The sequence below is a fragment of the Ciconia boyciana genome, chromosome 8 (genome assembly GCF_034638445.1).
Source record: "Ciconia boyciana chromosome 8, ASM3463844v1, whole genome shotgun sequence".
In the NCBI taxonomy this organism is placed as follows: domain Eukaryota; kingdom Metazoa; phylum Chordata; class Aves; order Ciconiiformes; family Ciconiidae; genus Ciconia; species Ciconia boyciana.
Window position 1 is genome coordinate 12,501,298 of NC_132941.1, and position 11,436 is coordinate 12,512,733.

Genomic DNA, 11,436 nt, shown 5'->3' on the forward strand with positions numbered 1-11,436 from the left:
GGTACAATTTTTGCATCAAGAAATGCATCAGATGCTGCTGGCCTGATTCTTTTAATTTCTGTAAAAATGGGCAATCCAAGCTGAAGTCTGTTCTTTCACTGCTTTATGAAAGTAGTAATAAAAATGTATTCGGTGGTGGTGACTGAAGTAGGTTTTTTATCTGCTTATAGGTAGATGCAGCTTTAACCCAAGCTCGTGCCAGGTGGCTGCAAGAATTAACAGACCTCAAAGAGTACAAAGTAAATCTAAAGACAGAACAAGAAAAATGGGAAAAAAAACACAAAGAGGCTGCAGCAAAGCAGGTAGCCCAAAATACTTATATATGTGTATTGATAAACCGTTCAGTCTTCCAAATCCCATATATTACTGAGGAATGAGTGCAGACATAGTTGGGGAATCATTAAGGAAAGGTGTTTCTAGTATACTTGGGTTCTGATCCTTTTTTTTTTTTGCCTATATAGGATTATATTTTATTAAATAATTTGAAAATCATCTCCAATAGATTGATAATGACCCAGGGTTATAGTTTATGTATGTGTATATTTATAATGACCTTGTTATATATTCAACAGTTAGCCCTAGTTCTCTCAGCTGCTGAAGAGAAATGGAAGAAAGAATATGAGAATACAGAGAAATCTGGACCAAGAATAAAAGAACTTGAAGAAAAGATAATTTCTCTCAAGAAAGAATTGGAGCTAAAGAAAGAAGAAATCCCTGCAGCTATCAAAGCAGAACTAGCAAAAGCCCGTGCTCAGTGGAACAAAGAAAAGCAAGAAGAAATCCTGCAGATACAAGAACAAAATGAGAGAGACTACCGATCATTCTTAGATGATCACAGAAACAGAATTAAAGAGGTACTTGCAACAGCAAAGGAGGATTTTGCAAAGCAGAAGAATGATCTCTCCATTCAGAAAGAGGCAGAAATAAAGATGTTACTAGACCAAAAGCAGCGACAATGGGAGGCTCAGGAAACAAAGAAACTGCAGGATGAAATTAATCGGTATGAGGAGAAGACTCTGGTTGAGCTTGAGTACTTGCTGAGTGAAATCCATGAAGAACTAGTCAAGTGGACACATAGTAAGCATTCTTGGAAGGATAAGTGTTTTGACACTCATGTTCAATTAAGCCATCAATGCAAAGACAAACTGAAGGCTTGCTTACAAAAGGCCTACAGAACCACAGTTTACACAATACTGGAAAAGAAAGAGAGAGAATGGAAAGAGGTAATATTTCAGTAAATTGTAACTGCCAACCAGAAAAGGGATTTGAGAAGTCACTTGTACTTGTTTTCTCCCAATATAAAATATCTATGTAAACCTGAGAATCGGAGAATCCAACATTTGAGTTCATTGATAACAACAGTCCTTTAAAACTGTAAAAGAGGGCTAAATCTACTATTAGCAAGGGAAAGGATGGGTGTAGCTTTGACACCTTCAATCTTTAAAAAAGAGAAATATTAAGAGTGTCACTCCTAAATGCCAAGATTCATAAATTAAGGAGATGAATCCACCATCTTAAGTCTGGGAGCCTGTTGAAGGCTCCTTGTGACCTCTTAGGTGGATTCTGTCATTAAGGCCTATCTTAGATTTTTGCATAGCTGTTGCTTTTTTGTTGTTGTTGTTTTGAGAAATTTAGCAGTTTGTAATGGTGATTGTATAGTGATTGCGGATCATGTTACTTTTATCCCCCTTCTGATACAAATAAAGATGAAAACAGTAAATCCTTTTTGCAAATTATCTGTAGTAGAACTGAATAACTGACAAACTGATCTATCTCGGGAATAATAGTCTTGCTTAACTTTATTGTGGCTCTAGGAAATCCTTTTCAATGTGCCTGCCCAAATGAGGAAAGACATCCTACCCTCTTCTAGAGGAGTTTGGGGCTAAGTAGAATTCTGTCCAAAAGCTTCTGTTTCTGTTGTTTTGGCACATTCCTCTTTTTGCAATACTTATGCTTGTAGTAAGTTTTTGATTATGGGGAGCATCCCACTGGAAATGCCATTGCCACCCAGCATTTAGCAGCTGGGGAATTATCCAAGAATAGAACAGAGAAGGAAACTGTCTTGTGTTTCAAGAAAAGGTGGGATGGGGGAAATGAGTATGAAGTGATTTCTCATGACAATGTTATCCAGTTTTTTAGTGGCAATATGTTTATGTTCAGAAAGTGGTCCTTTAAAGTTTTCTTTTCATGAGTTATTTTCATGGTGGTAAAGAGAATTGGAAGGTGTTTTTCCTATGCCTGATGCATCTTCTGTAATAGATATGAATGTCTCTTGGTAAACTGTTTTTAATATGCTTTGAACTTCAAAACGTTGGTTGGCTTCAACTGTCTTATCCAGTGAAGTCTTTGTAATTTCTTAGTAATGTTTTCTCTTATACTACTATAATAACAATAAGCAAAGGAGTTATATTTTTCTAGATGACTTTCCCGTCTGTCTACTACCCATATTTGTGCAGAAACTCTAAATGGGTCCAACCCCGTTTTCTGCTGGATATGCCTTTTAAAAAACAAGTTAGCTTTAACTATTCAAAGACACTGTATAGTTCTGCAATGTTAAGGGCTACTGACATTTCCAAAATAAAACTCAAGATAGCCAGGTACTGCTGTTGCAGTAAATTACGCTAAGTTAAACTTCTATGTGCTAGAATACACATTTTCCTCCCAATTTGAGCTGCAATCTACAGTTCTATTGCAGGTTTAAAGCACCTGCATTACAATTACTAAAGCTACTTGATGGCCAGGGTTGCTTGTTTTTATGCATAACAGCACTTATCTACTTTAAGATAGTGTGGAACACTTTTGTGTGATATGTGTTGGGCTTTCAGGAAGTGTTTTTTCAATTGCAGAAATATGAAGAGCTACTGAGTAATGTAAATAAAGAAGCATACACTTGCCTGCAACGTGGCGAAGGAGAAACTGGGGACATGGCAAGACCTCCTGTGTACGAGTTTGGACACCAAGCAGAAGCACAAAGGAGGCTAAGACGACAGCCACCCTTGCAGGAAACTGGAACAGACAAAGGTATTGTGTTTGTTTTTAATCTGGCAAATTGTGTATCATCAAATTAAGCTTGTTAGTAGTAGTCTTTAATAGTCAATGTCTTATTGATGAGACTAATGCAAAGTTAGTTAATTAGTGAGTATTTGGGTGAGAAAGGAAGATGCAGTTCTTCTGACTGTAAGGTTGTTAAATGTTGTGTTAGCTTTTACTATGTTAAAGTCACAAACCGTGCAACAAATGGTACTGGTCTCCAGCTTACTGATTTAATGCTAGGCTTTGAGGTTTAATTTTATTAAATGCTAGTAGCTTTCTGCTTTTTAAAGCCATTCTTCAGGAGTAAAGAAATGGCTGCCATATCTGTTGCAGATGTAAATACTCTTTGGGGGTTGTGGACAGAAACACTAATACCTTTGGTGTATAACAGCTCGTAAGCAAGCCAGTGTTGATCATGATGAACAAGGTATGGCCTAAACTATGTCTTGTAAATGGGTAATACTAAATTAGAGCTTTGAAGATCGAATTATACTAGTTGCTCTTGACACTAGACAAGACAAGGAATTCTGCATTCATGTAAAATATATTGTGTCAAAATTATACTTCACCTGGCATTGTAGTTGTTTCCAATTCTTTTGATCAAGAATGTAGTTGAAAAAATGCAAATCCCTGGGTGATGTTTCTCTCCTCTTCCCCCCCCCCCCCCCGACTTCCTTTCCTCCCACCCCCTGTATGTACTTTAGCATTGTAGCTCTTCTCAAAGCTGTAACATGTACTATGGCAAAGCTGGAGACAGTGTAGCTGGGTAAAAACTTCATGTGAGGCACAGAAATCTCTCTGGGGCTTTCTGTTTAGTTTGAGTTCTTATGCAACTGAAAAACATAAAGCAAGAAACCCCAAGAGAGTCTTTGGCTTTATGCCTATAGTGTGGCTTGAATTCCTTCAACACCAAAATAACAAACCATCTATAAAACACAAAACAATACAAGCAGCGCAGCTCTTCTGTCTAGAGATCCCTGTCCTGGCTATAGAGAGCAACCATTGCTATCCTGGAAGTAGCCCAGTCTTTGTGAATTTCTTAACTTAACTAGACTTAGTCGCATGTGAGGCTTCCCAGCTGGTAGAATCTCCTTCAGCTGACTCCAAAAGACCCTGCTTGGCTGTTGTGTGTGTGTTTTTAAAAAAAAAAAAAAAAAATTTTCTACCTACAAGTCTCTTATCATTGACTGAAGACTCTGGTGGGAGTGCCTTGAGGCCATGAGGGCTCAATGACTTGATAGATGCTACTGCACCTTCTATAACAGGGTTCCAGCATCTTGTGATTATTTTAGATTAATGTGTTACATGCTTTCCAGCAAGAGAAAGACTAAGTAGAGCACTGGAAATAGTACAGTTAGGCTTGATTTTTCTTTTTTTTGTTGATGTCTAACTTTTAGCAATTACTGTTGCAGGTCAGAAGTGTACAAAAAGGAGCCTTGGGTGTCAGGAAGATTTTTGCTGTGAACACTGCTGCCAGGAGCTTGAAAAAAGAGAGACTGTGTGCCAGGACTTGAAAAGAGAGCTGGAGATAGCCCGTAAACATCTTCAGCTTGCTGTGAAGGAACATGAAGCTAAGTCAGAGCAAATTCAAGGTTAGGATTGTTAGTCACCTAAAGACAACTTTGAATGGCTCTGCCTTGCTGGCTGCACGAGTCTTTCATCTGTTGCATCATTTAGTTTTCAGTGGATGGAATGGGTGTGTGTGCATACTTAAGAAAACAAACTACCCCCCCCACCTTCTCCCCAACAACAAAAAAACCCCCCCACAAACTGACCTCCCCCTCCCAAGAAACCCCCCCCCACCTTCTTGGCTTTAAACATTACCTATCACTTTAGTACTCTTTCGTGTGTATCAGGAAAAGAATAGAGGAAAACTGAACATGAGGCAGATGTTCTTTGAACATGTGTACATGTGGATCCCCTTGCCCATGAGGGTTATACAGATAATGCATGTGTGTGCACATAGACACATATGCTTATAAATGTGTATGAGTTGGGGAGGTCTTTAGCTGTTTCCTTTGGGGCTGTACTGCTACTATGCATATAATCATCCCCCCCTGTAGTGGGAGTGTAAAGAGCAGAGTGGCCCCAAATGTTACTTGGTTCCTCTTGGCACCAGTAGGTGTAAGCCATTGACCACAGTTTTCTTGTACCTTCCTGCAGTTAATAATAGCTTGAAGCTGTAGTTCTGTTTCTTTTCTTTCTTTTTTTTGTAAACCTTGAAGTAGGTTTTAAGTAGGATTTATTTAGTCTCTTTGCCTTTTAAATCAAGATGTTATTTTTCCTTTGTCACTTTGAAATGAGAAATACAGAACAGATGACTGAGAAAAGGTCTCTAGTACTTAAATCTTTCTTTCCTATGTGATGACTGTCTCTACCAATGATGGATATGAAATATCCACTTCGTTTTTGGAAGAGTCTCTGCCTGTAGTATGGAAATAAGACTTTTCTGAAGCTATTTCTGATGGGAAAAGATGGTGCAAAGTAACGTGCTTGAGATTCCTCTGTTGTAGGAGTCTGCTTCTGATTCAGTAGTGGTTTATCCAGTACTCTTGGTTAATACACATGCCACTGGCTGTGGGGTAGTGTTGTTTTGTTGCAATTGCCTTCTCTTCGCTGTCCAACATATTTTTGGCATTCTCAATACCCGTATCACCTTCTGTGGACAGACCGATAGTGCCTGGTGGTAAAACCTCCCTGAGACTTGGCCATCAGTTTAGTCAATTGTAATAATATCTGACTTGATATCGATACCTGTGTTTATTGTGGATGTTGTTGCATCATGTACATCTGTTGTCCTTTCAGGATAATAGACTCCATCCTTTATTACTTTATTTAACTTGGTAGAAGTCTCTGGCCATAGTAAAATCTGGGCTAACGAGGATGAAAAGTCTTTGGTGTATCAAACCCCTTTGCCATACCTCTAACTACTCCTGCGGTTGGGTCTCCCTCTGTGGGCCCTGCATGTAGGCTTTTCACTCAGAGGAAGTCATATTGATTCATCTTTCTCAGATAGCAACAAGAATTCCTTTTGTCTAGGTTTATTTCTGAGAGTATTTGTAGGAGGAATGCCTGCTCTGCTTTGTTCCTGTGCTCAAGAACTTTCTTTCCTACTTGAGCATAATGTACCATATGGAGCACAGTTCCCATTCAGTTGGTATCTGAGGAACTCTGTCCCCTTATTCAGCTGTATTGAAGTCAGTAGAGGTCTTTGTTTTAAGGAGCAGAACAGAGAATGATGTTTTCTCTGATGGAAAACATGTTAGTGATTGAATAAGAGGATCATTCTCCCTGCAGCATTTTAATCAGTTGAAGCTGTACACAAATAGTATTCAGGGCATTTTTTTTTAGGCTCTCCTTAGAGCATGGCAGGAATTGGACTTGCTGAAGGTTCTGGTTCAGAAGAGGTCTCAAACTGCATCCTGAGGGTCGGTAACTCTGTAGAATTGTTTGAGCATGCCTCGGTGAAAGGTCACTGTGGCCACTGTAAGCATGTTTGGCAAATGGTCAGCTTGGAGAGAGCAGATGCAAGGTAGTAGGTTGTACCAAGTGACTAAATAGTCTTACTTGCCAAAGGCTGTGGTTTGTGCGTGTTGTGTGGGGTGGCTTCTCCCCCCTGCCCCGTTTTTTTTTTTAATGAAAAGTCTGTTGCCTACGCTAATAAATTTTGTGCTCAGGGAGGATGAGTAAAATGCTGTATGTTTAAGGGGAAGGTTTTTGCCAGCTTGCAGGTGTGGGAGCAAGGCCAGGTGGGTAAGTTGCACAGATTTGTGTAATATTACTTCTGTGCTTTTTTGTCGACAACCATATAGCGTGTAAACTTCCTTGGGAACTGGAGGAAAGATTGAAGGATAATAGGAGGTCTGTTAATGAAAACAGAGGCTACTGTTGTCAGCAAAGTCATCACGGATACAACTCTCAACTGTTCAAAATGAGATTTGGACCACAAATGAGGATCTCTGAAGGCTGTGAATTGCTTCTCTCTGTATTCCAGGATGGCTGCTTCCTTTTTGCTTTTCTGCACATCATCCTAGAGAAGAAAGAAAGCCAAACTTGTCTGTGTCTTTCACAGGGCTCAGGTCCTCATATTCTACCAATGAAAGCTTTGATTCTTCCAGAAGAAAGACTTGTCTTTAATAAGACGTGTCCTCTGTTGTGTGGTGACAGCCTTTGTTTTCCTTAGGCCATGGTTTACGTGAGAACTTCTGTGGCTGGGTGCAGTGGAGGTATCTCCAGCATTCAGTGTAGGTCTTCAATTCACGTTGGTTTTCTTTCCTAAAGTAGGAAAGCTGGTAATCAACTGTTGATTTTTATGGGTCTATCCAAGTTTATCCATCAATTCTTCAAGTTATGGTAAATACCTATACCTTTTTTAAAAATAATCATTTGCTTAGATTAATTACATAGCTAATAAATAGGTTTTAAGGTTCTTTAACTTTTAGGAGATGACCCACAGGTGGACTATCTGTGGATCAATGGTCTTCAGCATCAGCTTGAAGTCCTACACTTTGGGCTTTTTCAGCTCCACTGTCTTCTCATTCTCTGTGGTGGCTCATTATAATATTTGTATGCTTCTTAGTAGCATTGAGCAGAGTTCAGCATGGAAGTCCAGCCTTTGTCTGTAATACTGGCTTTTGTTTATTAAAAAAAACAAAAACAAAACAAAAAAACCAACAACAACCAAGTCTTATCTTTTATCTCTCCACCCCAAAGAAGGCACAATTGCTAACCCACAAATTAATAATTCTTTTCCAATGTTTGTCAAAACAACCCTTATTATTTTCTTTTTTTCTCCCTGTCCTTTCTCTACATGTACACTTGGTACCTCTGAAGCTTTGCCTCCAGCGTAGTGTTAGTAATGGCATATGAAGGCTTTTTTGAGATGACTTATATTCAGGCTTCATTGAAATGTATTGTGATCGATTCCTATGTGCTTGTTACTGCAACAGCTGTACATTTGCTGATGATGCTTTGTGGCATTGAGCTCTTATACCAGAGACAGCAGTTTATCTAATAACTTCTGTTGAACTCACTTGAATTTAGAGAAGTGCAGTGAATTATGGTTCATCCTTTTTTAATAGAAAATGAGAAGGTTCTAGAAGCTCTAATTGCAGAAAACTCTGAGATGAAGACTAAACTGAAAGACTTGGGAACACCACCAAGGTATTTAAAAAAAATTCAAACAAGGTGATTTTTTTTTTTTGTAAGATATAAGCTGCTTTTTCTTGTCCAGTGTGACTTATGTCCATTCAGGTCACTGTCAAAGGGAGGCGTCTCAAAACCTTGTACGTCCTGTGATGCTGTGAAAGGGCTGGAAGAAATGCGTGCTCAGTACATTAAAGCTGTGAGCAAGATTAAGTGTAAGTACTAAAGTTTTAGCTAAAAAGTTAGGAGAGCAAAATAATTTACTTTGTCACTTCCTCCTCCTTCAGCCAACTTGCACAGGAATCTGACAGCCAAATCACATGAGAAGTAAATTTTTCCTTCTTACTAGAGTGAATGTGAGAAATGGAATTGTCACCATAATCTTAGACAAGATTAATTGCAATGGGTGAAGCCGTGTTATGCCATCATTACTTTGTTGCACTATATTATGTATTTTAAAGTGGTATTTTGAGAACTGATCTTTGTTTCTCCAGCAAACATTCCACCTACCCTGGTGGTGGTGAGGGAGGCAATCAACTTGTCCTGAGGAAGAATCTGTTTTTCTCTTGTGCTATATCCTGCCTTCTGGCCCTACACCTAACCCTCTCTCCTCAGCCAGAAGGTGGCTGATTAAGCCAGGTCTTACTTGAGTGCAGCAGGTCTCCAAATGCCAGCTGCACTGCCATCGAAGAATTCCTAGACCCACATTTCACCAGCCAACATTCCTTCCAAATCCCTGTGCCTAGTGTTTTCTATTGCCGCTGAAGATGCGGAATTGGACAACTGAATTCCTGTCTGATGCTTCATATCAACTTGCTCTGGTCTTCAGTGGCATTTAGCCCGTAGGCAACACTTGGCACAAGGATTTGGGTGGAATGTTGGCAGGTAAATCCAGGCCCTTGCTGCCTTGCTCTAAGTCTGCTAGACAATCCCAGTTTGCAGTGTTGTCTTTTTTCCCCCTCTGGGGGAAACTGGTACTAATGAAATGTGTTTGTAGGTGATATGCTTTGTTATATCCGTGAAAGTAAGGAGCGAGCCACTGAAATGATTAAAGCGGAGATTTTAAGAGAGCGCCAAGAAACAGCACGGAAAATGCGCAAATACTATTTGACATGCCTTCAACAGCTTCTTACTGATAATGGGAAACATGAAGGGTAAGTTCAAGTATGTTTGGAAATTACTGTTGGTTTTGAAAGAGGTGTGTAGACGTTAGTCTGGTGTTTGTCCACCTTGGAGCAAACAGTGTCTGACCTGAAGTCTTGCCAGTCTGCTCAGATTGGCATGGGGTCACTGCTGAGTGGTCTGGCATACTGTCTTTTCAGTATTCTTTGACTCTCGCTAACATTACCTTGAAGTAAAATGCAGAGCTGAAAAGGAATTACCCTTAAACTTTCTTTTTTTTTTTAATGTTTGCAATTCTTGGCAGAGCTGAAAAGAAAATAATGAATGCTGCCAGTAAGCTTGCTACAATGGCTAAAGGACTTGAAACGCCTCTTCGACACATTCCCCAAAGCAAATCTTCCCACTCAGGTATGTCGGATTCTATAGTTGTTCTCTTCTTGATCATATTGATTTAATGCAAGTACTAATGAAAATGCAGATGGAAAATGAAGTACTATTTATTTATAAGCTTGCTAATGGAAATGTAAATATAAGCTGCTTATTTTGACAATGCTTACAATTCTTTATTTAAAAAAAAAGACAACCTGGTTTTTCTTCCAGCATTAACACTTTCTTCAATTAATCTATTTCCTTCCCTCCTCTCCTAGCTCTGCTATTAAATTCTGCTCTACCACCTGGAGCTGAGTACTCAAAAAGAGATCGCATGCTTCAGACTAGGTCAAACAATATGGAAAGCAAATCATGTGGCGAAAGCATTACTGAAAAAGCCAATGATAAAGTTGTTCAGAAACATGTACCACGTGACTTGAGACAGCAGTTTGAGGCAATGCAGACTGAAACTCAACATATGCTTCATGAAACAGTGACTTCAAATATCCAGAACGGTAATAATTCTAAAAATCTGAATGGTGCTTCAAGAGATGCTCTTTCAGAGTTTTGTCCAAATGAAGATGGAAGAAGAGAAAAATATGGCCCCATCATAAATGTAGACAAAGGACTCTTGTGTGCTGCTAGTAATATAGCACATCAGAATGCTCCTTCATCTGCTTTTCAAGTAATGTTAGAAGATATGCATGCACGCAGCTTTACAAATGGCCATAACATCTCTGGGCCAACTCATCATATGCTTAAGAGCAAGAATGAAAGAACAGTCTTGAAAGAGGATAAATGCATCCAGTCATGTGGAAAATGGAAACCTAAATCTAAAAGAACTCAGGAATTTGTTTTTCAGGAAGCTCCAGAAAGGGATGAAGGAAGTTGCAGTGAACGGAGTTCTGTGAATGGAAGCCTGCATCTGGATCACGGTGATGCGCCTCTCTTGTATCCTGAACAAAAAGCCAGTACTAATGTGCAAGCACAGACCGTATACTGTGAAGAGTTTCCTCACATCCTGTCATTTTCCCCTGCAGATGAAAATGTTGTTACTTCTTGGAGAGACATGTCTAATGGCAATGGCAAGATTCTCAGCTCAAAAAGCAGCACTAAAGTTTACAGTAGAGGCCACCTGATAACAAACTCGGAGCATACTTCATTTCTCAGCTCTGACAAATCAAATTCTGCTGTCGCACAACTCAATGTATCGCCAGATTCAAATGTAGGAAAATGCTGCAACAACTGCTTGGAAAAAAATGATGTGGGATCCCCAGTCTCTTCAGCAAGATAGTGGTTTTGATAGCCCACTTTCTAACTTGAACCGATACCAGCAATTCCTCGTTTGAAGGAAAAAAAGATAACTTGATATTTAAAAAAAAGTGTGGGGATTGGGGAAAATCCCATTTTATGATCAATGTTACACAGTTTGAATGTTACAGGAAGAAATTCTATAAAGCTAATAGAAATACTAATGCAGACTTTTGTTTACTTTGTAATAACACTTTCATAATTGTTTATAGTGTATTATATACAAATTTATTAAATATAATCTATTTTTATATTAAGTTTAGCTTGCAGTGCTGTGTTTATCTAAAACAAAGCTACTGTAACTTGTGGTAATCTTTTTAAATGGTTATGAAAATTCCTTCAGAGCTCAATGAGAGATGTTTTAGGATTTGTTTGAAGTAACTATTTTAATTGACTTCCATTTTGAAGGACCCCCTGTAAGCTTCTGCGTGCATCCCCCTAATAAAAGTAAAAATA

General features: G+C 39.0%; 1 protein-coding gene across 5 annotated transcripts in view; it reads left to right on the forward strand.

The window, feature by feature from the left end:
• CEP152 (centrosomal protein 152) overlaps positions 1 to 11,144 on the forward strand; it is a 28,439-nt gene extending 17,295 nt beyond the window's left edge. For 3 of the 5 annotated variants that reach the window (XM_072870932.1, XM_072870936.1, XM_072870934.1), the window contains 9 exons: positions 171 to 302; positions 573 to 1,223; positions 2,847 to 3,021; positions 4,446 to 4,625; positions 8,115 to 8,196; positions 8,287 to 8,393; positions 9,176 to 9,332; positions 9,605 to 9,708; positions 9,948 to 11,144. In XM_072870932.1, the coding sequence (XP_072727033.1) occupies positions 171 to 302; positions 573 to 1,223; positions 2,847 to 3,021; positions 4,446 to 4,625; positions 8,115 to 8,196; positions 8,287 to 8,393; positions 9,176 to 9,332; positions 9,605 to 9,708; positions 9,948 to 10,963 (2,604 nt within the window). In that variant the 3' untranslated portion in view covers positions 10,964 to 11,144. The remainder of the gene's footprint in view (positions 1 to 170; positions 303 to 572; positions 1,224 to 2,846; positions 3,022 to 4,445; positions 4,626 to 8,114; positions 8,197 to 8,286; positions 8,394 to 9,175; positions 9,333 to 9,604; positions 9,709 to 9,947) is intronic. The other 2 variants (XM_072870935.1, XM_072870937.1) reach the window with 1 other exon arrangement.
• The last annotated feature ends 292 nt before the right edge of the window (positions 11,145 to 11,436 follow it).